We start from the raw sequence: 24,906 nt of genomic DNA, 5'->3' as shown, positions 1-24,906 counted from the left end.
CCCGGTGCTCTTTCCTGCCAAGGCAGGGGGTCGGACTAGATGATCTACCTAGGTCCCTTCCGACTCTAGCTACTATGAAACTATAAGGCTGCCCTCAAATCCCTCTCAGTCTTCTCTTCTGCGACTAAATGAGCCCCGTTCCCTTGGCCCCTCCTCGTATGTCGTGTGCCCCAGCCCCTGAACCATTTTCTTTGCCCTCTGCTGGGCTCTCTCCAATTTGCCCACATCCCTGGGGGGGGGGGAGCAAAACTGGACAGTCCTCCAGATGTGGCTTCCTCAGTGCTGAATAGAGGGGAATAATTATCTGCCTGGATCTGCTGGCAATGAGCAATTACTAGCAGCTCTCTGCAGGGTTTCCTCAGGCTTTGCCTGTCCTCAATGTTTGCTATAGTTTTCCTTCACTTTTTTCTTCGGCACAAGGGCATAGTTTCCTGCCTACATCCTGATCAAAGGCCTCTAAACACTACTGCAATGATACATATTAGGTGAGGATAATTGGTAGCCACAATGCTGCATTTGATGAAACTGGGTCAGCGGAGCATGTTGAGACCTGGTTACAAAAATACCACTTGTGTTTCCAGCTTCGTCACTGCCTAAGACGAGGTCTCGAGTTGGGACCAGTTTTAAAGCTGTTGTTGATGTTGAGCAACTCAGACCAGGCAGAGCATAGAAAAGAGATCACATTCATTGATATAGAACAGCATATAAATATATACACAGTATATATAAAAAGGGTTTATACACATTTTACACATTTACATATAGAATAAGAACGGCTGTAGACAGGGGTACTGAGAAGTCAAAAACCTTGACCTGAAAAATGAATGAGGTAAATTTGAAGTGCTTAGGCAGACCGTGCAGGCTAGGGGTGGTACAGGCCATGTAGCCACATCCCTTATTTGCTGTGGATAGGTTTAAATCCTACTTGTCTCTGCTGACTAGCTCTGAAGGAAAGCTGATACATGGAAAGGATAACTGAGCAGGTCTTAACCCCCTCTGGACTACCCTTCCCAGGACGGTTGGGAAGAGCAGTAATGGGACGTCGTTGTGCTACCTGGGACTCTAACAACCGGGAAAAATTTGTTTTGTTGATTTCTTTTTTAGATCTGTACCAAGCATCAGAAACGATGAGATTGGGAAGCAGATGCAACGGGAATGAACTGGAGAGATGGGGGGAGGGCTAGGAATGGCATGGATGAGAGAGGTAGAAAGAGGGAGGAACAAAAAAGAACAAAACCGTCGTCGTTTGCACAGTGGTTTGCAGTGATAGGGAGAGAACAAAGAGCTGAACCAAGACCTGGACATTGGCTAAGTGCAGTTCTGAAACTGGTGATGAAGTTTCAGACCCTCTGCAGGTCGTGTGGTGATCTAGTGGCCTACTGAGACCCCAGAGTTAGTAACAATACATGGAGATACAAGGCAGCGTCCAGCACTGAAACCTAACATCTTTTTTTTTTTTTCCTTAAAAAAGTACGTAGTATTTTCACAAATCCATATAAAATGAAAATACATACTTAAAACGCAATACAAAAACAGAAATATCATTAGACGTGGAACAAGATGCTGAAATTCAGGAGCCCAACCCCTCTTGTTGAAGTAACCCTGGCAACATGGGCACATATCTGAATTTCTCAACACATAGTCAACTGACTGTTAAAACTCCCAGTCATGGCTAAGGAAAGGATTATCCATGGAATCTGTTCTCACCGACGCCAACATCAGTAAGTGAAGCCCCGCTGTACACACTGTAAACAAAAGAAATACCAGTGGAATCCCTTTTCTAAATGGATGGTGTCCAGATAATTATGGAAGCAGACCCCATTCCAAGTTGGCTTCTTGTCTTTAGGATGTCAGTGCCAAAAAAATATTAGAGCAGCCACTCAACCCTTAATGCAGGCAGCTGGTAGTCATCAAGGCTGCAGTCATCTTTAATGTCTATACCAAGCTGTGAGTACAAACTCCTGGAATCTAAGGTTTCCACCTTAGGCCAACAGCTGCCTCAAGCCACTTGTGCCACCTATGGTGTTAAGTGATGAGCATGACAGGAGTGGGGTTTCTTTGTCAGAGTGTGGGACATTTCTTGAGGTGACTGGTGGTGATATGTGAAGGCAGGAGAAGAATCTGGGGGCCATTAGCACCCCTTTCTTCATCGGAAGGAGTTGGAGGAAGGCGTACAGCTGAAGAAGTCCTGGCTGATCTGGCGTGGGTAACCCTCTAGCACTTTCACCTGAACTGGGTCGAACTTCCAGTAATGTCGGCCTCTCAGGAAATAAGCAAAACCTGTGGAGATAGAGTGGTGAAGTGTCAAAGGAGACAGAATATAGACTACTGACGAGACCTTTCATTTTTTTCAGAGGATGAAGAGCCACGCCAAAGGCCAGGAACTAAACAGCAAAGAAGGGTGAGCAGAAAGCTGTACGTGTCAGTTGTGTCACCCAGAAATGTTCTTCCCATTGGTTTGCTTCGCTAGGTTAGCAAATCAGGCTGCCTTTTTTAAGTGTGGTAACAATATAGGAGGGAGGTGAGGAGAGAAATACAGCCTGAATGGGAGATAAGGGCTCAGAATTAGACCTTTACTCGATATGCAAGTAGGGGTAGGATTCTGGTGATGGGAATCTATTACCACTGAGAGATGCCCTTCCCTTGAGATTCAAGTCACTACTGTGAGTTCAGGCATAATGCTGATTGTGAAGGACTCCCTTGGAAGGAAAAGATGTTAGGGTTAACGCATCTCTTGTCAAGTGCTCCCAAGGTATTTCTGGATAAAGAGGGTGTGGCATTGCTCTGCCATTTTTTAGCAAAGAACCCCAGTGTGGGGAACCAGCTGATAATGACAGTACTTCCCTGCTATTCTGACCATCCTCCAAAGCAAAGGGAAGTGCTGTTCATAATGCTGGTATGCATTTTTTCTTTGTGGAGTGTTTACAATGTGGAACTTTTCCTTGTGTTAGTCTGTAACCTTGTTAGAGTACTGATTAATACAAGCATTGATCAGCGCATATACAGCTTATATAAACTAAGTCATATAAACTCACGTGACTAAGAGAATGGAGGGCAGTACTGATGTAGAGTCTCTCTAACCAAAAAAAAGTGTCTACATGGTTCTCCTTGCATTTTCTCCCAAAGGATGCTAATATCCAGGAGGCCACAGATTACTTAATTACTTGGTTTTCTGCAAAGCTTATTACAAATGCATCAGTCACATACACATTGGACACTGATTGCATGCTCAGTATACACAGTGTTCATTCATGTTTCTTTTATGAATGCTAATTTACACATGATCCTTACACTCCAAATCCTGCTGATTCCCTTCCCACTGAAGAGGCAGGACTAGGTGAGAACACACATGCAGGGATATGTGTTTCCTCTTTTCTGCACTCACCAGACTCATCCTGGAAAGCAGCATCAATCTCCTGAGGGATGCCACGCCAGTCAGCCACTGTGCGTGGGTAGACATTGTCCACCTGGCGGGCGCTAGGGTTGAAGCGCCAATAATTGCCTCCCTTGAAGAAGTAAATCTTGTTCTTTTCAGTTCCCCACATCAAGGCTGCCTGGACGGGAGAAGTAGAAAGGCCTAGCTCCATGATAGGTGCAGGGCCAGAGACACGTCTCTCACCATCATAAATCCAGTACTGAGGGCCTGACGAGGAGAAAAAGGAAGAACATGTCAGGGCAGGCGTGACTGAAAGGAATGTCCTGTCTAATGTCTGTGAGGTGGGATGTGCCAGCATGTCAGCCCAGTCGAGGGAAAGCTGTCCATGGCAGGGAAACCACTGCCACCACCACCACAGGCCCCTTTGCTGATAGTGATTGGGATGCTGGGCATCAAAGGGACAGGGATAAGAAACATTCATCTTACCCCTACAAAAGGCTGAGGTTGTGTCACGGGGTGATGTGGAGAGAACTCGTCTACCTGCTGCCTTTCCTTTGCCAATTTTGAGAATTAAGGGAGGATTTCAGTCTCCAGTCCTTTCTGTTCACAGTCAAATGGTGCCCACCCCAATGGGGTCAGAGTCCCAAGTAATGAATATGTGTAACATGAAAATAAGCTTCTCTCTCCCTTTCCAGCTGGTGACGACTTGGCTGCTGGTTATTGTTCTGAAGTGGCTATTGTGGGTAGGCTGCTCAAAGGAGCATGGTTAGGATTTTGCTCTGTGCATGCTGAGAGGCATTTAGTACCCACTGCATTATCCCAGCTAGTCTGATGATATAGAGAAGTGGGGAATCAATGACGTATTGTTGCCAGGAATAAACCCCAACTCATCCACACCTTGGTATATTTTATTCTCCCTGCCTATGGACCTGAGGCTGCCAGGTGTGGTTAGAGAAGGAAAATGAACTAAGCTCTGACTGATGTGGAAGAGAGAATTCAGAGAGGAGGTGGGTTCCTCATGCCTTCAAGTCTGGCTCTGAAATCTAAGCCTCAAGCTTGAAGCAAAATGTACATGTACCTGCATGTGCAAAAAATGCGTAGTGAAGGAAAGAAGAACTACACTGTTGGGCATGTGGTTTCATTGACATTCTACGGGAGCTGACAAGCAATAGCCCAAATGAAATAGTGGGAGAATATTTTGAGTCTAGATTACATGTGTAATCTCCACAACGACTCATAGGCATGTAACACCTTCTCAAGTTCTCATTTTAGCAACACTCCACAGCACTGCTGTAGGTAAGAGTCGTCTGCCAGTTGTAGCATAAACCCTTGTCTGCAGGTCAGGTTACAAGTAATATCCACATAGAGAAAGGCTGGCTGCTGAGCCACTTGATGCACTGAGACTCTGTCTGATGAAGCAGAGACCAGGCACATAAAAATGTGCACTTATATAACAACTGTTTTCAGTCCTGTCTCTTAGAAAGGGCATTAAGGCCTGCTCTGCCCGATGAAACTGGAAATGATCATTCTTAGTTCCAGGATCATCATGAGCAAACAGTGCATACACCATTGTTTTTAAAAGTCATGGCACCCACTGCAGAATACAGTAGGTCTGGCTCTAGGCAGTGGTGGCAGGAATGACAGCATCTTGTTTGATCTTTGAGTTTTCTTCTTGCTGTTGAACTCCAAGCCCCACCTGGGGATAGGGAAGAAGGGTGCAGGCATGCCACCACACTTTCAGTGTTGCCAGGGGTGTGAAGGCTATGACTCCCTTTGAGAGATCACCCACCATGAGCCCTCCTCTGATGGCTGGTGCAGAAGTGCGTAGGACCATGGCCTGACTATTGTTAGGAATTCTAGTAAATCAGGAGCAACTCCTGGAAGCCAGTGGAGTTACATCTGTTGAGACGCAGAGTCAGTGAGAATGCAGAAATGGATAAATAGCTACAAACACCAGGACATAAATGAGCTTGCTAGAACTCTTTTGGCTCAGTAGGGTCAATCAGTGAAACTCTTCTGATTTGGAGTAACTGAAACAAGAATGTTTGTCAGCTTGTCGGTGCCATTTTATAAAAAGTTGCCTGGTCCACTTCACCAATTTTCATCTAAAAGATGATAGAAAGGAAGTGCTGCCTTCACCCCTCACAGCTCTACTGTACATGGTTTCAGGCCTGTTAGGCAGAGCCTTTCACCCAATAACTGCTTGTGTTCTAGAGCAGTGGTCTTCAAACTTTTCTGATTGCACACCCCTATCAGTAAAAAATTTTTGAGCACGCACCCCCAATATATGTATATTTATATAAATATAAATAGAAGTTCTAATATTTTCTTCCCACACCCCAATGGATCGTCTTGCACACCCCACTTTGGAGACAACTGTTCTAGAGGAGGAAAATATGGTATCTTGGCGTTATCTAATGTAAAAGCACCCCTTCCCCACAGCTAAAGAGAGGGAGATAAAGGGACCATCCTATTAGGACCTTTCCTCAAAGCTGCCAAGAATGTCTGGATCCCCAGAAACCTGTTAAGTCTACATTTCCCCATTCTACAGACTCTCATCCTTTCTTCTGCTCCAAACTTGCTCTGCTCTCACTTACCTTGAAAGAACCAGATATTTCCTAGAGGATCCTCGAAGGCTGCGTCGACAGAGCTTGGGATCCCCTGCCAGTGGCGGGAAGCCAGGGCGGGGTAGCCGGCTTGCAGCTTTCCCCCCCGGAGCCGCCACACGTAGCGAGACTTGAAAAAGAACAGCTCCCCCCTGATGGTAGAAACGGCGTCGAAATCTGTGTCGCAGGCATCTGGCTGCACAGACTGAGAACACCGCAGGTCGATCAGGTGTTGGGCATAGTGGGTGCCCCACACCCTGCCTGGTGTCTCAGCAGGGGAAGCTTGGAGATATTCTATCATATGCTGTGACTTTCCCCAGCATTTTTTAAATCTATCCTGTTCTCCACTGATAAAGTGCTTGGATGAAGCATCTTGGGAGTGAGCAGGCAGGAGGAGCTCTTAACAGTAGGAGCTCTTCCTATTTGTGGTGTGACTTACTGCGTTGCCTGTTGAAGGACCTGGAAGCTAGTTTATTAAAGCAACCAGTCAATAGCCCTAGCTATAGCCAGGCACTGCCTGGCCAGGCGCTATGTAAGCCTACCCACACAGATCTGCCACTGTGCCCCAATTTGGATCACTGCTGCGCTCCTCAGCTCCCTACTCGGCTCTGTTAATACTTTCCTGCCCTGACCTCTATTGCTTCTGCAGGGAAGGTCTTTGAGCTCTCTCCATCAACTTGTTCCAAGCTTGGGTGGCGGCAGGGGACCAACTACAGCCCTCAGACATGCTTTACTTGTCATCTAACCTCAGGCTGCCTGTATAAGAGGAAGCCTTATATAACCAGGCCCCAATGAAGTGAGAATCCTTAATGGGTCCCCTGCTCCCCAGCTCCTCCACGATTGTTGTGGCTGCCCCAGCGCCTTACTACGGGAAGATTCAGCAGGATGCAGAGAAAGAAACTAATGCTGACTCTGTATTCTCTGGGGTTTTGGTACATGCATTGCTATTCACTCACCTCCTCATTGGTGATCTCATTTGTTTCAATGTCTGGCTGGGGTGGCTCTGCTGTTGGGGTTGGGGTTGGGGTTGGGGTTGGGGCTGGTTCTGGCTGAAGCTCTGGTTTCCCATAGAGGTACTGAATGCCTTGCTTGTCATCCTCACTCAGGCTTAGTGGGTAGCGGAAGATGTAGAAGGGGGACATCAGTGACTTGGAGACAGCTGTGTGCTGGAGGCCCAGGACATGGCCGAATTCATGAGCAGCCACTTGCAGAAGGTCAGTCCCTGCAAAGGGAGGAGGAGGAAGGTGTTCTTCAGTGTCCAGGAAGGGGGTGAGGAACCCAAGACGGGCAGAGGCCTCTCTGCTTATCTACTCTGGTGGGCCTGGGAACAGGCAGGCAGAGGGGGAACCCGCTTCTCAGGAGGGTTTCTGTTTCTTTCTTAGATTTCTCGATAGGGTAACAGTTGTCCGCAGGAGTCTACTGATGTGCTTCATGGCTTATAGATGGCAAGCATCTCCACAGAGGATTGAATTCAGTAGACCCTGAGACCGCTCTTTAAAAAGGCAGTTCTAGGAAGCCTACAAAGGCTGTTGGTGAAAGGGGTGGGCTGGGTTTTCCTTCCTGAATGTTGTAGCTGCATGAGGGAGTCAGTGCATGTGCAACTCATTTTCTTATACACGTGTGGGTTCACCCGAACATATCAGCTTTTTTCAGTTCTGCCTTCAGTGGGTTGCGCATGACCAGCTACAGGGACGAATGGTCCCAGCTCCCAGGAGTATCTCACACCTGCCAGTGGATGGAGGGTTCTGCTTTTGACACACGTGGGAATTTGTCTGGTAGGAAGCAGGTAGAAGGATGCTAACATTGTCTCCAGGTAAACTGAACTTTGCAAGGGAGGCCTCTTTCCTTGATGGTTAAGTGCAACCTGACAGGTCACATTTAGATCACATCTGCTGTGACAGCTGCAGGGAAGCAGAACTGCAACCTCAGCTGCTATGAAGAAATAACTCTGAGAATAGCTTGTGCTCAGGATGGCTACTGCACAGACAGCAGGGGGAGCTTACACATTGCTTTGCAGTAGACTGTAACAAGAACATGACATTAAAGATAAATAAAGGCTCGTCTGCTTCTTCCTTGCTAGACTCAGAGAATTCAGGGAGTAACCTTCAAGTAGGCATAAGGGAATAACTTTCAAGTAAGCATAAACTACTTGAAAGCATCTTTAAAAAGGAGAATACAGATGGGATCCAGGAGACCTCAGGTAGCTCCCAGCTGACCAGTTTCAGGTTCTAAATTCTAGGAGAGAAGCAAACTAAGTTACAAGGCTTATTTGTTTCTGACCACAGGCATGCACCTGGTTTCAGTCAGAAAGCCTCCATGTTGCAATCTGAGAGGAAAGAGGAGAGTCGGGGTCAGAGTCAACCACAAGAGCTGCTATATTTAGTTCATCCACTTCTGCCTATAGGGGAGAGGGTCAGCTCCCAAGGGGTATGGCCATGCGGTGGAATATTCCATGTAGTAGGAACACCTGCATAGGTCTGGTAGACGTGCAGCATTGGCTTTATCTTCCTATTAGCAGTACAAAGACATGAATAAATTTTGCTCAGCGGTAACACCATGAACCTAAACACATTGAGGTTAGCTGAGGCTGCGGGATTTCTACACCAGTGGCTTATTAAAAACTTCCAAACAATGCTTTTTAGTTTGGCAGACTCTTCGCACTCTGCTTTCCAGGACTGGCAGACCTCCTGTGCTGTGGTCAGATTTGGCACATCTGAAAAAATCTGTGCTAGAGAAGTGCCATCACATTCATCACAGAGGCAACAGGGAACCAGCAACTCCCAAGGTCAAATCCTGTTGTTGACCATGACTTGCTATGAGACACTTGGGCAAATCACTGAAACCTCTCTATGATTCTGTGTCCTTGTTTGCAAAAATGAAGGATGAGATTTCTCTACCTCCCAAAGGGTTTGCAAGGATTAATGAGGGCTTGGCAAGCAATTTAGGCTATTAAATGGTGAGGGGATACACAATGTTCCTGCTAATCATTTCTGAAGCCACATGAGAAAAGGTGGTAAGAACTGGGCTCTGTTACTAGGATGGATACTGGCATCGTCTGATTTAGCAAATTTCCAAGCTGTCCTCAAACATTGGCTTCAGTGAGACTGGCACACAAGGCAATTCTTCATATAGCACACTGAAACCTGGGAAGTGTGTTGAAAATTCTGGGTGTTTCCTAGACTGCCCCACTGCAGGTGGCAGAAAGTATCTTTGTAATGTTACAAAAGGTACTGGAGTGAGTCAGTTGGTACTTGGAGCTGCAGTGAAACTAGAGCTGTACACAACAAAAATAAGGACAGTCTCTGCTCCAGGGGGTGTACTGATGAAGGCCTAATCCTGCTTTCAGAGTCACTGGGGAAAATGCCCTGGAGTTCAGCAGGCACAGGACTGGATTTGTGAGTGCTAAAACTGTAACAGAGACGAGATGAGATGGATGCTGAGGCCCAGAAAGGGGTGTTAATTTAGTATTTTTAAAATCCTTTCTTCATTTCCTTCTCCCTGATGATCATGGATGGCTGGGGGAGGGGGACAGTGTCTGATGCAGGTTATTTTCTGTAGATCTTGCTGGAGAAGGCAGGCTTTAGGGAATAATCCTGCTGGATCCCAAGATCATGTAACCTATCTTGTGAGATAGGACATTGGCCTTGCTTTATTATTAGCCCCATGGTTTTTACTTGATCTGGAACTGAGGTCACCCCCTCCCCCATGCCAGCAGGAAGATGTTGTTTACGGCCAGACTATTCCCAGGCCAAATGGCAGATTTGCAGTTGTTCTGTATTGTTTCCCTTTATGGACTGTTTCAAGAAAAGAATTTTGGGAACGGACTGAGAGAAATGCTCAGGGGACCTGGGACTGATCCCAGCCCACTACGTGGGACTGTGACAAAGGAGCTCTTCACCTGGCATCTGTGCCTTAGTTTCCCTTCATTTCTCCTGTTTTATTTCTAGCTGTGGGTGTTCAGGTGACCTGGTGTTAGAACTGGACTTCACTGCAGCTGCAACGTGACAAGAGCCTGTAAGGTATGAGGTTGCTGGGGGCAGGGCATGATCCATGTGCTGTGCTGTGTGTGGGGAGCCTGCTGTCACTGCTCCTCTAGGCTCCTCATCAGGAGTCATTGCCCTTCACAACTCATCTGCATCAGCAACGTACCCAAGTTGTTCCCAATGGTCCAGGTCTCGTCATAGTCGAAATGGACATCTCCCTCACGATGGGTCTTGGGGAAGAACGCATGGGCCAGGATCCCTCCTGGCCCATCAAAAGGCAGGTTATCACCATGCCAGTACCTGGAAAGGATGCACGTATCCGGGTCAGTTAAGCAGCACTTAAATAAAGCTACAGACCTGAGAAAAGATGAGGTCTAACCACTGAGCCCTCAGAATTAAGGTGAAGACTCATCAAACCATGAGTTAAGGCAGCCTAGGTGAAATGAGGGTAAAAGGAGTGGCAGACCACTAAGTACCTGGGCCAAATCCTCAAGGCCTCACCCAGGCCCAGCTCCTGTCAACTGGGGAAGCCCGAGGGAGATGTGAATACTTCGGCAAAGCACAAACATACTGACTGCAACCCGCATCATCCCTTGAACAGTCTCCACAATCCCTTCTATTAGCTCTGTGCAAACATTCATTGGAGTGAAGATTTGCTCTCATAAATACATTGTAGAAAGTGAATCTCAAGGCCTGGAGCCGAGATTAATTTAACCAAGAAACTATATTTGTTTTTGGGCAAAAGGTTAGGTAGTCTCTCAAAGGGCAGAGACTAAAGTAGCTGAAGACAGACAAGGCAAATGCTTTGTGGAAGACCCAACAGCTGAACAAGTACTGGCATAAATTCATGGGCAAGTGGTTTTCAAATGGCACATGAACTGATAAAATAAAACATTTGTGAGGCAGTGATGTAGAGAGCTCTCAGCCAGGAATCCAGGCCCCATTGTGTGAGGTGCTACACAATAATGGCTTGTCCTTGAACAGCCAAGGCGAATGCTTGGGAACAGAAAATGGGACTAAATTCAGTGAAAAAGTAAATTGCTGCTGACAGTTTGTTCAGCTTTTGTGAACAGTTTGGGCTCTGGCCCTGTCCTGTTAGGCCCACTGGAAGAAGATGACCACCCCCTTCTGGACTAGAGCTTCCTCTCCTTCCATGCTCACCTTGTGAAATCAATGACTATGTCCGCTCGGCCCTCCTGCACTTCAGTGAAGGTCAGTGGTGTCACATCGCTCCATACTTTCAAGGCTTCTGCAACTGTGCGTCTCACTTTACTTTTCACCAGTTGCCAAGGGAATCTGATTATCCTAAAAAGCAGCAAGAGTCACCCAATGTCCTGCAGCCATCGCTGAGGTACCAGCACTTCAGGTAGGATCAGTGCATTCGAGGCAGCAGCTGCAGCAGCTCAAGTGTCATTAGCATTGTGGAAAGAGCTGCTGCTCCTCTGTTAACGTCAAAACATTGTGGGATCAACATCTCATGGCAACCCCCATCCCAGTCAGGAAATGATACCAGATCTCCCCTGTAAATAACTTATCACCACTAGCATCCTTTTCACTGCATTAACTGTCAGTGTAGCCACCATTAATGCAAGTGCCACAGTATCATCACAGTCACCAGTACCCTCCACACTCACTTCATCTAGGAGTCTTTTCTGTATCAGTTTTCTGTCACTTTTCTACAGCCTATAAATCATATGTTCTCTAGGTCACATTGATCATTCCCCTCAGAAAAGTCACCATCCGCTTTCCATTATTATGAGTGATCTATCAAACAACATGGCTTGGCTTGCTGTTGTCCAACCCCAATAACATACCAGGAAGAGGACTTGAGTCTGGGTCCAGATTGAGCGCTTCGAGCATTGAGTACACTGGGTAGTCTGCATACTGTGTAGAGCACTTACTGACACCTAGCACGCTAGGTGCAGTATAATTCTGAGGCGGCCCACAAAATCTCACGCAAGTCGTCTATGAAAGCCTTTGCAGAAGCTTGAGATCCTTTCAAGGGTGCCTTGTGTCACACAACCTTAGCACTACTAGGTGCAAACACGATTCACAGGATAAACCCGGAGATTTCAAATAGGAATCCACAGTATTAAAACCATTCTGACCTGTTTTGGTCTTGCTGAGTTCTTTGCTACAGAAGAATTGCTCTAGTATGTCTCTGTAGTCAAAATGAGTTGAAACTAAGAGTTGGCATTTTCCAAGAGGTGCCTTGAGGCTAAGAAGATTGAGAACTGGTATAGAGGGATAGACACATTGTGAGTGTGAGTGGGGAAATACACCCTGGTTAAACCAGTAAACTACAACTTTGTCTCTGGGAATAGTGCACCCTGCTTCTTGCATAAGCCCCCCAGCCTTTACAGGCCCATGCTGGTAGAGGCCCAGCCCAGCTCAGCCTCTGTTGCTCAGGAGAGCAGTGAATGGAGAGGTCCCGTTAGTGGGAAGAAGCCACTGAGAACTCTCGTCCTGCTCCAGACCCGTCTTACTTGTAGGTGAGGTCCGTCTTGTCCCAGCGCCCTCCCGACAAGACGAACCGCTTTTGTCGGTTCCGCCCGTTCTGGCCATCTGGCAGGATGGGCACATCGGGCACGCCGCAGCGGGGCGGGTTCCAGTGCGCCGCCTGTCCCTCGGTGCTCTGGGAGAAGCCCTTGGAGGGGACTCCTGACTCCAAGGTGTTAACTGAGGGGGAAACCCAGGGGTTCTGTTCCTTCCAGGTGTGGTGTTTTCGAGCCCCATCCTAGGCAAAAGAGGAGCAGGGCTGTTATGGCAGCACACAGCAGAAGAAATCAAGCCACATGGTGAGACAACCCTTCCTCTCACCTGCACCACAGCGGTCTCTCAGCTATGCCTCCCCACTAGGCCATGTGTCCTACCCCGAGCCAACACCACCTCCCCTGGGAAGCTTGTCCTCCATCCTGTCCAGCCAACACTCGTGTCTGTGGTATGATCCATCTGCTGGGCTCCACTGCTTTCCAGCACAGGAGGGCTGTGATGCCATGTGAACTACAGCAGTGTCTTGGCCCCGGGTTATTATGGTCTGCTTTTCCCAGGCAGCTGGTCGGCAGGAAATAATTTTGCAACTATGGGCAGGAGCCAGACCCTCAAAGCCAGACACAAAAATCTCTGGGCAGCGAATTGCCTCCCGTTTGCTGTTCTTTTTTTTTGTTCTTTTTTTTCCAGTTGGCTGCTTGTTGTCATTAACCCCTAGTGCACAGTGCTCGGGGCGTAGTTTAATCAGGCATTTCATTCTCCCTAATGCTGGACATAGACACATCTAGGTACTTGGTGTGACCCTCCCTGAAAGTTGTGCCCCCTAGGCTGAGAACCCAGAGCAAAGCTAGGAGCACTTCATTAAGATCACCAGGGCAGTGCACAACTCACACCAAGTACCTAGGGGTATCAAGAACACCATCACAACTGATGTGGCTAAGCCCGAGAGGGTTCCCTCCCATGGTGCTATTATCACTACATAGGCCAAACCTCTCCCCCAAAACAGCTCAATCAGGATTATGATTTCCTACCTTACAGCTGCTACACAGAGAGCTAAAAAGGCAATGTTTCCAACCTGGGGGGAGGAGAGGAACACACTCAGATCCTCATAAGTTTGTGGGCACACTTCAAGGAACTGTTTCCCCGATGGGAGCTCTTCCTTACCAGCACATCCTCATAGTGGCAGAGCCTTTCCAACCCTCTGGTAACAAAGCAACACCCAACAGACTCCTTTGCAGGAAAGTACCTAAGCGCCTGTAAGAGTTAAGGGCCATGCTCGTGTGTGAGAGATGTCTAGCCGTGTCCCCTGGCCAGGAAGGACAAACAGGGCAAGATGTGGAGTCAGGGAAGCTGCCCATGTGCTGAATGAATCGGGGCCAGTTGAGTGCCCCCTCCCACCTGGGTTCCAGGTTTGGCCCCACATGCTCATTATGTCTTATTTTGTAGCTTGTGGTGACTTGGGGGTGAAAGGAGACTCCTATACCTCCCCTCACCCAAAGGCCAGCACATTCAAGTCTCTGAGGTGCACTCAGACAGACTGTCCTCCCACCATCATCCCACCAGGGGCCTTAAGGTCAATTTGGCACAGTGCCAGTTGGTTTCCTATGGGCAGAGCTGCTGTTTAATCCTGACTTGCCATCTCTCCGTTCCAGGACAATAGTTCCATTCATGTGGGCTGTAATGAAGTGTGAAGCCCTTGGCATTAATTCCGCTATCATGGCTAACATCTATGTATCGGTCCTGTGCCTTTGAGCGAGGCTGCAGGGACCAACCAGGGGTTGGGAGGTCATGCGAGGCACCAGGTAATCACCCACTCTTGCTGCTGTTATTACTCCACTCACCTGTCCTGCCCTTTCCCAGCTGGATAGTCCTCAGGCTCAACAGCCATCACCCACTGCCACCCATGCCTGAGAGTCATTGCAGTGAACTAACCCACCTGCATCCCAAGGCCCTCTGAAAGTTATAGGAACCTGTGGAGGACCTGGTACCTGCCAAGTACCGCACAGCAATACTGGATGGATACAGCACCAGGTCCAGACCCTCGAGAGCCAGTGATGCTTCCATCTGGCTGGTAACATAGAGAAGGTGTAGAGCTGTGGGTCTTTCCTTTGTGAGAAGGGGCTGGTATTAAGCCATCTTTTGCTGCTGCTCTTGGGATTACAGGTCTGCAGTGAGAGGTACCCTGACTTCCATGGGACGGGTCTCCCGACTGTGGCTGTGCTGTTGCTTGGGCTGGGAGCTGTTGATGGCTGCAAGGCACTTGTGAAGAGAGCAGTAGATAAGCCTGGCATCCTGGCTGTCCCCCCCCCCCCATCCCCCCGTCTCAGCAAACAGGCTCTAGCATTCAATCAAACCCTTTGCTGAGCACAGAACCGCTGCTGTTTACCCACACTTGTCACCTGAGACAGTCCCAGACTGAAGGGGGCTCTTCTGCACAGGCTGAAAGGCGCTCACCTGTGACTCAGGGCAGGACCTGGTACTCCACTGAAACAGGCGGTGATAAATGTGTCTGCATTCCACCTGTGCAAGGACAGCCCCATGGCAACAGCTAGCATGGGTGAAAGGGGGGGGGGGGGGGTGGGAAAAGGTGGATGGATCCTACATATGAGCCCTCCCATGGGCACAGGAACCCTCATTACTGCAGGGCAGTTGGCAGTGCAGTGTGCACCTTCCCAATTCAGGGGCTGGTCTGAGTCACTGGTGCTCCCCTTGCACTGGGTCACTGCAAGCACCCAGAGCCTGTGGCACTTCATGCTATGCTAGCTGTACCCTGCCCCTAAAGTGTCCCTATACTGTCAGGGAGGCTCAGATCAAGAAGGCTCAGGACAAGCATAGTGGCTTCTTAACCTGGCAGGGGAAATACCATGTACCTGTGTCCATGAAGGCAATTTTCCTGAACTGCACCGCAGGAGAACTGCTCTTCTGGTGTGGTTCAGTACCTGCCGAGGTGTAGTGGCATTAAGCCCAGTTTATGCAAATGGGAGTCTCCTTCCTTGCTTGCTCTAAGGGCCTTATGGCTAAGGGCAAATAAAACTCGGGGGCATCCAAACCAAGCCTCCAGGCTCGGGCCTGCAAGTAGGATGCCCGCCAAAGGATTTGGAAACACCTGAAGCCCCAGGTGTGGGTGGAGGATGTTTGCCGGTAGTAGGGCCACCTATGGTTCTGGACTTTTGGACTGGGAATTAGTTTTGGCTAATTTGGCCTTGGATACAAATTTATTAAAAACAAGCAAACAAAACAACAACTTCCAGGGAAGGGCATTGCACCTGTCTCTGGGTCACCTATGTGCAAGCTGGTGGAAAATACCTGTACTGCAATGAGCCTCCCACCCCATTGCTGCAGATGGGGCTACCCGGACACAACAGGAAACTCCCTGACAATTGCTGGTGTGGACACAGCCAGATGTGCAAAGCTGGAGGGAGAGAAAAATATCTGACAGACTGGTACCACTCACCAAGGAATTCTCTAGAGACTCTTCTGTCCCGAGACGTGTACCAATTGAACAGGCCTCTGAGTAACTGTACACTCAGCTCCCCCAGAGGCACTCCTGCCGTGGTGAGACAGGCAGCTCTAGTAACATGCCCTCCTTACCAGTGGCAGATCCCAACCCCAGCTGCAACGAGTGGTGGGCAATGTGGGGTAAGAAAAGGCTTGCTTTGCCCACCAGAGCTGAGACACAGTGGAAGCTTGAGCTGTTTGCAAGTCTCTTGCAAGCCATAAGGCCAGAAATCTACTGCTCAGGACCTTCCCCTAGCAGATTTGTTTTGGCTAAGAAAAGCATTAAACCACTTAAGGCCAGGCTTCCCTGCCCATCCCCTCCGCCGATCTGGAGGAAGATAAAATTCCAGGGGGCCAAAAGCCTTGCAGCTGGGGAGCAAGAGTTCATTACTCTGAGAGGCTGGGAACAGAACTGAGCTAGTGATGAGGGAGAGCAGAGCTTCCCCACTCCACCTCCCTGGCCCCCGGTGCCAAGGGGATATGGGAAATCGACACAGTCTTGGGAAAAGAATGCTTTACATCACTCTCAAGCAATCCTCTCCAGCCAACAGAGCAGGGAGATGAGAACAGACCAGTGCAGCATCGGCTTTTCATAGGAGGAAAACGAAGCAGGGTTCCAGAGGACACCCCTTCGTCCGGCAAACACAGGAGCTGAGGGGTGAGCTTCTGCCAACCTCACTCACCCCAGGCATCACCTTACTCCCCGGACACTGCTCAAAGAGGCAGGGACTGTGAGACCCCAACTCACGCCTGCAGGAACATCTTCCTTTGCAAAAAACCCCAGTGACCTTGCATGAGAAGGCTGCTACTAGCTGGGAGGAAGGGCAACTCAAAGTCTATCCCACTCAGGATGGGGAGGATGGAGCGGCTTTTGAAGGACTCCCACACTAGTGAATGGAGATGAGCAATGAAGGTGAGAGGAACAGTCACCATTTGGGGGTTGATGTCTCTTGACTAAAGAAAGAAGCAAATAATTTCTAGTGTGGCGACTTGGAGACTCAAAGGTACATAAGCGAAAGCCCCCAGGGAGAGCTCTGGTGACAGTTTTGGGGGTAGGCTGTGATAGTCTGCAAGCAGGATTAGGCAGCACATTTGGCAGGGTGTCCTGTGAGGAAGAGTGGCTTCCCAGCAGATGGCTGTGAAAGTCCAGGCAGGAATGAAAGGAGGAAAAGGCCAGGTCTCAGGGGAGAGAAAAACCATAGTAGACACGCAGAGACTGCCTGCTATCTTCTTCCAGGCGCTGCAGGGCTTCGTCATCACTCACGCTTTGGTATATCTCAGAGCAGAACAGACTCCACTTTCCAGCCTGCAGAGGCCACCTGAGAAGTAGCCAAGCTCCTCAAGACCTGCCCCAGGCAGGCAGGAGGTTGGGGCACTTCTAGCCTCACAGATTAGAGGCCTGGGGAACTGGTCTTTGGGTGGGTCCCTGTCAGGCAGGGCTCCTCGCTGAAGACCTGCCTGCGCGCTGGAGGCAGAGCCCAAACAGAGATGGGGTAGGAGGTGGCAGGCAGAGCAGAAGAGCCACAGGCAGAAAGAAGCATCAACCAACCAAGACACTTTTTGGGTACAAAGAACATGACAAGAGCTGGGCATAGTCTCTTGGTCCTCCCCTGTTTGTCCATTGCCACTTTTCTCACACTTAAAGGATACTCTTTGGGCCAGGTACCATCATCTTTAAGTTCTGTGTTTCTACCCACCTGAGGCATGGTTTGTGACTGGGGCTCCCAGGAGCTGCCACCATGCAATAAATAAATAATGCCCATGACACAACACAGATACCTGTTCCCAGTCAGCCAGAGTGGCCAGCTACTTGCCTCAGCTCAGGCTAAGGATGGAGGTCTCCCATATTGGTGAGGTTTCGTCCTGCCCTGGAGGGCAGGGCCTCAGCAGTGTTGTCCCCAGCACCCTGCTACCTATGCTTGTGACTGTATTCAAGGTGCAACTCCATGATCCAGCCTCCCACAAGGGACTCAAGAGCTCTCCTGCAGCCTGATTTCCTTGACAGCCCTAGATCCCCTTCCAGACATGGTCAGCACACAGAGGATGCCTAGCCCCTTGGCTCTAGCTTTACTCCTCTGTGCAGAGCTGTCCTTACAGAACTGTGAGGAAGCAACACCTGAGCAGGCCCTTAGGTTTATCCAGCCCTTCTGTCATTTCACTCCTCCTAAGCTAGGCTTTGAGGAATAAAGGTTGCTCACTGTCATGGTTACAAGATCTTTGCAGGTCCTTGATCCACTTCCACAAGTCCAGATCGCCTGCTCTCCCGAAGCAGAGTCAGTTGGGGATGTGGGAGGTGGAACTATAGCTGCCCTTGGACAGGACAAGAGAAAGCAGAGTGTCCCCGGTGCCAGGTTGAGAAGGAAAATCAACAGGGAAAGGGAGAGTCTTGCACTGGTCTCAGGCCAGCCCCCCGGGTAACCTAAACAGGGAGGCTATAGAAAAAAAGGGCTGCTTCAGCACAGATACATATAGAGGGAAACAGGTTCTCAGAGAACATCACCTCTGACAGGTCTTCATCAGAGGAAGCCACATCCTCACTGATGCAGTGAGACAGTTGAGGCACCAGGCCATGTGGAAGAGATGTGGTCCCAGACAGCATTCAAAGGGGATAATAATACCGACACTTCTCAGCTGGAAGGACTCATGGGTCTGCAAACCAGTCTGACCCCTGCTTGTGTGAACTCTCTCACTCTGTCCAGTGGGACCTGTCAACAGCTAATGAAAAACGCAGTGTAAAGGAAGCCACATGAGCCTCTGAAACCCCAGAGCCATTCTTGAGCACCACCTACTGTCTCTCTATCTATGGGCACTTTACACACACTGAGCTTTCCTGTAACAGGACTGGCCCATGTCCTCCCGTGTGCTGGGCTCAAGTGGGAGCTATGAAAAGTGTGACGTCAGGAGGGTTGAGGTAGGGGAAGATGAGGGAGGCGGGGTTGGCTTCTTGTAGGCATTGGCCTGGGTCCCTTTTCTGCTATTTCACATTCTCCCTCACAATCCTCCAGTGCAAGCTCCCTGTGACCAGACTTTGTTTCCGGATTATTTGGTGCTGGTTGTTGCTGGCAACAGAGAAAGAAAATGTTTATTTTTCCTAAGCAATGCGGAACATGAAACACTGAGAAAGGCATATGTTTATGCGCAGGGATGGAGCAAGAAGACACAGGCTGCTGAAAGAGGGAAGGCAAAGGAATAAACACCACTGGGTTATTTTCCTTCAAAGACATTTTAATTATGTGACAGTTCAAGGCTTCACACCATCAGTGGCACCACCGCAGAGCTGTCAGTGCAGGGGAAGCGGCAGCTGACCAGAGGCCAGCGGACTTGCAAGGCGCAAGGCAAATAAACCCTGGGAGGCCTGGGAGCATGAGATCTCAAGAGCCCCATGCCTGATGACTCTGGAGTCCCCTTGAGACCAAGGGACCCTCTCTGGGATTCAGCATGTTCCAGCCATAGAAGGGATTTCATATTCCCTTGTGTATTCAAAATGAGTCGGCTATCAGCAAACACCCACTTGGCCAAGGATCATGATCCCTATGCTGTAGGAGGCCCATCTCCCTCAGGTTGTAGACTGGGACCTCAAAAGATACACGCCTAGGTGCACTGGGATGGGGATAGCCCAAATGTACAAAGACATATGCCTGCTATAGCCTGGGACTGGGGAACCCAACCTAGGGGAGTATGGTCCTACTTGGGGAAGGGACCAAGATTCCCTGACACTCCCTTCCCAAACCTTTGGTAGGCACCCAAATCTCGAGATCCTCACACAATGATTTTAAGAGGTTCTTCTGGAAAGACTCAGGTCTCCGTGTCCCTTTTGTTATGGAATCTCCATGGAGTGCAGCAAGTGTCATACAACCAAGTGGATTAACACTACGGTATCTGGTCACATGCACACGTACAAACATGGAGTGTGGGAGTGTAGGCTGACATGCAGAGGCATAAAAGCCCAGCAGCCTTCACATGCAGTGACACACTGTCAACCCCGTGGGCTCCACACAAGCCTGATCATTCCCTCATTTAGTTTGGACAGAGCAAAGCCCTTTGATGGGTTCTCCAGGGAATCCACCATTTGCCATCCCACGACACCACCTGTCCCATCTGCTCTTCAGTAACCAAAGCAGCGAGGCATGAGAATGTGATTGGAATGCTTTGGCTTCGCATCTTCCCTCTAAACTTGAACTGAACCCAAACCAAAGCCTGCAAATGCTCAGCTGATTTTCGTGCACTCTTTCATTTCCATGTACTCCTGCTTCCTTGTTTCAGCCAGGCTTGCAGCACAGACAGGCAGGTATCGCAAGAACACAACCCATGCCAACTGCTTTGGCCAGAACCACGTTGAGCAGAATCTGCAGAGAGAGCTTGTTCTTGTGAAATTTCCAGTCCCATCTCTAGAACAATGGGGTATTGCTAAGCCCATAAGATTCAGATACAAGTCTTTGTTGTTCACCATCCTCCCAGGCACATTCCTTAGGCCTATACTGCAGACAGGGGATGATGAGGCATTTATTTGGACACTGGCCAATAAAACCTCCATGGCCAGAAACATGAGGCTGGATGGCCTTATTATTTTTAACCTTCTTAGTACCTATTCCTAATCCACATAAGAATATAACTGTTAAACCTGTACCTGATTTCCTTTGTGGCCTTTGATGCCCTGCAGCAGTGAGTTTCACAAATTAAACTACACATTGGTTAAAGACAGCACCACCCTGTATTTTTTTAATTGTGTATTGCCATTTCATGCATTACAGTTGTTCTTCCCTCATGGGACAAGGCAACTAAGAACACTTTATTTCCCTATCCATGTCTGCCCTGGCCAGGTGGCAGATGTGGGCAGCTAAGGGTCAGCCTTTTACTTTCTTGCATAGGGCTATAAAGGAAAAAAAAAAAAATCAAGGGAAAAACCCTCTCATTTCACATGTGGAGACACACACAGTCTGAGTGCCCCTTGTTAAATATAACTAGACTAGTGATTCTCAACTTGTTGGACTCCAGGCACCCCTCAGAAAATGCAAGCTCTTGGCTTTCACTTGTTTTTTTGACTACGGGAGAATATTAGAGCAATTCTGTTGCAAAAGAACTCCGAAAGCCCACAAAAGGTCAGAATGGTTTTGACACTATGGATTCCTGTTTGCAATCTCTGGGTTTATCTTGTGAATTACATGGAGGTGTTTGCCCAGCTGTGCTAATTTTGAGCAGGAGCCAAACCAGAGTGCCTTGTAACAGGCGCCATGGCACTTCGGTTGAGAATCAGTGTGTCCTTGGAAAGCCGAGTATAATGGCTGGAGGTAGGGCATTGGGGCCCAGGCGTGAGTGACCTAGAGTGTGGGACACAGCCCTGAATACACCAGCTTGCTCTCTGATCCCTGCTCTCTCTCTAGCCCCCACCCTATCCACTTTGCCAGAGGCCAGGTGCTAACATTAAGCCTTCAGTAACAGCAGCTTGTGGCTAGTGCGTGTGTATGAAAAGGAAGGATCGACAACGAGAGAGTAAATGTTTACGCGGGCTCTTGATCTGCTGCTGAAGCTGAAGATAAACATTCTGAAATTACCCCGGACACCCAATTCAATATTTAAAGAATGAAAACAAACAGCATAGATCAAATCCTCCATGTACACGCCAGAGGAGCCCGACTACTCCCTCTGCTCCTCTCCCCGAGAGCAGTTCATTCCAGGTAGGACCTGCTGGCTCTGGAGAGGAGCAGAGTTTTAGGCAAGGACCTATACCAGCCAGCTGAGCATGAGGCCACCCATCCCTCTATGGTAAGTGTCTCAGTAAGGTACATTGACTTCCATTTCCCATAGAAGCCTAAGCCAGGCCATCTCCAGGAACCACATTTGTGCGTGCAAGGCCCAGAGGATTAAAGAGCTTTGTTCAGGGTGTTTGTGGGAGACACTGGAGACAGCAAAAGCCAAACCTGACTTTTTGTTTTCTGCAGCTGTTAACAGCAGAGATGAAGCCTCCATCAACCACAGCTCTGAGAACTCCACGGTAACAAACTTCAGCCTCAGAGCTAATAAACTAATGCTACTTCTATTATCATTATCATTACGTGCTTCACCAAAGTCATGAGCCAAGGCCTGATTGTGCTAGGTGCTGTACAAACACAAAACGAAATAACAAGCCCTGCCCAACATCTGGTATTGGTGCAGAGCTCTAGGTGATCAAGGGTTATCAGTCCTCAAGCTTCTGATCACCAGCTGGGGTCAGGAGGAAATCCGTCAGCCCTCCCTTGCCCCATCATGGTATGGTACTGTATGCAAGCAAAGAACATTTAGGTCACTGCTACCTGCAGATTCCTTGCGTCCTAGATCTGAGTGCTCACAGGCAGCACCCAACAGTTGATGGCTCAGGTGGTGGTTTTTACCACAGAACTGGGAACTCCAGCTAGGGGGCTCTTCCCTGACCCCTCAGCACCTTTCTCACCCATCCACAGTGAGCAAGAGGTCCAGAGAAAGGACAATGACAACTATTAACAAGCATGGGGAGAGGCTCCAAACATTCAGATGAATTCGTTTCCAGAGGAGATGAACATGAGGGAGAAGTATACAGTTGGCTGCAACTGTTTTTTCCCCCCAGACCTGAAGAATGGCACTCTGCCTCCAGACCAACTATACAGTTGGTCCAATAAAGCTGTTATCTTAGACCCTTGCCTGCCAAATGGTGTAGAGACACTCAATCCCTAAAGTCTGCACAGCCTGATCTTAACGCAGGAAAAAGCACTTGCACACATTTCAGTTAAAATGGCAATGGAAGTAGAGGGGGGATGTCATCAACCTGCAAATCATATTTCTCTGAAGGACTAACTCCATTTACAAGCCTACAATGACAGAAGTGTGGCCAGTGGGGAAAAGCAGCATCTGTCATTTCAGTTTGTTTATTCGAGGCATTTGAGAGCAACTTCTGCACGGTCCATTTCATTACTTGTACTGAACAGATATTTTCTCTGTTATAGAGAAGATCCTTGTAAACAGTGACAGATCAGGAAAACTCATGACAGGAAGGGCACACTATTAGTTACCGAGAGTCAAGAGAAAAGGATTTTGATCAAATAAACTAACCTAAAGAAAAAAAAAAAAATGAAGCTGATGATGTCCCTGTAGAAACTGACTGCTCCCCCCCACAATTACCATGACTAGCAGAGCTCCCCACCTCAAGGAACTCATGAATAAAATGCTCATTAGGATGTAGAAAAAGGATTAGACATTTGTTAGGAATAATACTGACATAATCCAGAGGTATTCTAGCAAGGATAAAAACATATCAGGCATGTTAGCACTCATGATTCAGAACGCAAGCCAAAAGCTAACTGCTTGGTGTTAAAGAGGAATTTTCCTCTTGGGCGGGTGGCTGTACAGATAACACCAGTGGTAGTGGGGTGCCTTCCTCTGATCTGGGCCAGTGGCAGAGATAGGCGTCTGGACTGGAGAGTCTGAGTGGTACGGCAATCCCCGTGTCCCACAAAACCTTTTTTAAAAAACTCTCCCTATTCTGCTCCAAGGGTGCTGGCCAGCTTGTATAATCCTCAGTAACCTTTTTTCACTTGGCATCTGTGAGGTGGGGATCATGGGCAGCAGCGGTGCAGGGGGGGTCCTAGTCTCAGCCGGGCACAGAGCTGCAAAGGGATCTTACTTTACAAATCCAGGGCTGGCACAATCTTCCAACCTAGGGTCCAGCACAGGCTGCCATGGATGACTAAATGCACTGCTGGGCCGTTCAAAAACGGCAACCGTTGCGTTCCCGGAGGTAGCGAGGTTTGGGGTGACTGGGAACCTCTCTCCCCTCACCCCCACTTGAGTGCATGTCTCCTCAGGAATGCGCCATGCTCCATGTTTATAAATTGCTAATTCTGGCTGGGCGGAATAGGGATCAGCCAGGCGCTAAATTTAGCTGCGAGTGAAAAGCTGAGGCTGTGCCATGGGGGGGGGGGGTGAAGAAACGCATCCCCATTCAGCAGGAGTGCTGGGCCTGCCCCACGGCGGGGGCACAGCTGTGCTGGGGTCAATGACATCTTGCTTGGAATAATGAAAGCACTTTGGAGGCCAAGAGCATTTTTGCCAAGTTCCAGCCCACGGCAGATTTAACAGCCGAGTTATAAACTTCTCAGATGACAGCATGATGATAAAAACATCGGCAGAACCCAGCTAATCCCCGCCAGCGCTACCGGGCACAGTTGTGTCGCTATGGTGTGGCATGCCAGAGAAGCACATGTATATAATAACCCAATTACACACAGGCACATCCACCGCACAGAGACCTCTCTGTCCTCTCCAATCCCCCGACTTCTCACAGGCCACTGATCCTCTCCGGCATCAGCACCTCCTGCTGCTCCCAGCCCCATCCCAGGTGCAAGGATTTGGCAGGCATGTCTGCAGAGAAAGCCCTGCTGCTTCCCTCCTGCCTGCATGTTTTATTCATCTATTTACTTTTGTATCCCCTTAACGCTTGCTTTCATCTGGGAAGTGCCAGCTCAGCATGAGGGTTGCATTACCTTTAAGGGGGGGGGGCCTCCCTTGTCATCTTGGAAACAGTAATTACAGTCATCTCTGCCCCCTTTCCTTTTCACCAGCGCTGTTGCTGTTTCACTCTCCACAGAGGAGCATGGTTTTTAAGTGTATCCCCGCATGCAAAAAGCCAGCGTGCAGAGTCCCCCGCTCAACAAACCAGGGGGCAGCTGACACCGCCGAAAACACCAGCCCTAAAGCAAACGGGTCTGCTGGGGGGCTGAGACCGGAGGGGTCTGGAGTCCCCCTGCAGGAGGAACAGAGTCTCCAGAGCTCATGTCTGGACCAGGGAGGGGTTTTGCTCTAAGGGAATGGGAAGTAAGTGCGCAAAAGGCGAGTCCCGCGGGGACGACAGGGGCAAAGCGCCGGGGGACGGGACACGGGCCCGGGGGGGACAGCATCCCTCCGGGGGTGTCCGGGAGGGGAAGGCGGGAGAGAGCAGGGCCCC

General features: G+C 49.1%; 2 protein-coding genes across 2 annotated transcripts in view; both read right to left on the bottom strand.

Annotated features, from left to right (window-relative positions):
* Positions 1-1,719, bottom strand: part of SMARCB1 (SWI/SNF related, matrix associated, actin dependent regulator of chromatin, subfamily b, member 1) — a 16,531-nt gene extending 14,812 nt beyond the window's left edge. Inside the window, exon 1 of the mRNA XM_019539400.1 lies at positions 1,708-1,719. Coding sequence (XP_019394945.1) covers positions 1,708-1,719 — 12 coding nt within the window. The remainder of the gene's footprint in view (positions 1-1,707) is intronic.
* MMP11 (matrix metallopeptidase 11) overlaps positions 668-24,906 on the bottom strand; it is a 30,771-nt gene continuing 6,532 nt past the window's right edge. The window contains exons 3-9 of the mRNA XM_019539399.1: positions 12,452-12,702; positions 11,127-11,270; positions 10,132-10,265; positions 6,939-7,204; positions 5,974-6,187; positions 3,386-3,643; positions 668-2,280 (exon numbers count right to left, since the gene is read on the bottom strand). Coding sequence (XP_019394944.1) covers positions 2,147-2,280; positions 3,386-3,643; positions 5,974-6,187; positions 6,939-7,204; positions 10,132-10,265; positions 11,127-11,270; positions 12,452-12,702 — 1,401 coding nt within the window. The 3' untranslated portion in view covers positions 668-2,146. The remainder of the gene's footprint in view (positions 2,281-3,385; positions 3,644-5,973; positions 6,188-6,938; positions 7,205-10,131; positions 10,266-11,126; positions 11,271-12,451; positions 12,703-24,906) is intronic.

This window comes from Crocodylus porosus, unplaced genomic scaffold (assembly GCF_001723895.1).
Source record: "Crocodylus porosus isolate Cpor-Errol unplaced genomic scaffold, CroPor_comp1, whole genome shotgun sequence".
NCBI lineage: Eukaryota > Metazoa > Chordata > Crocodylia > Crocodylidae > Crocodylus > Crocodylus porosus.
The sequence above is the reverse complement of the archived record's forward strand: the minus strand, read 5'-3'. Positions and strand labels throughout refer to the sequence as shown.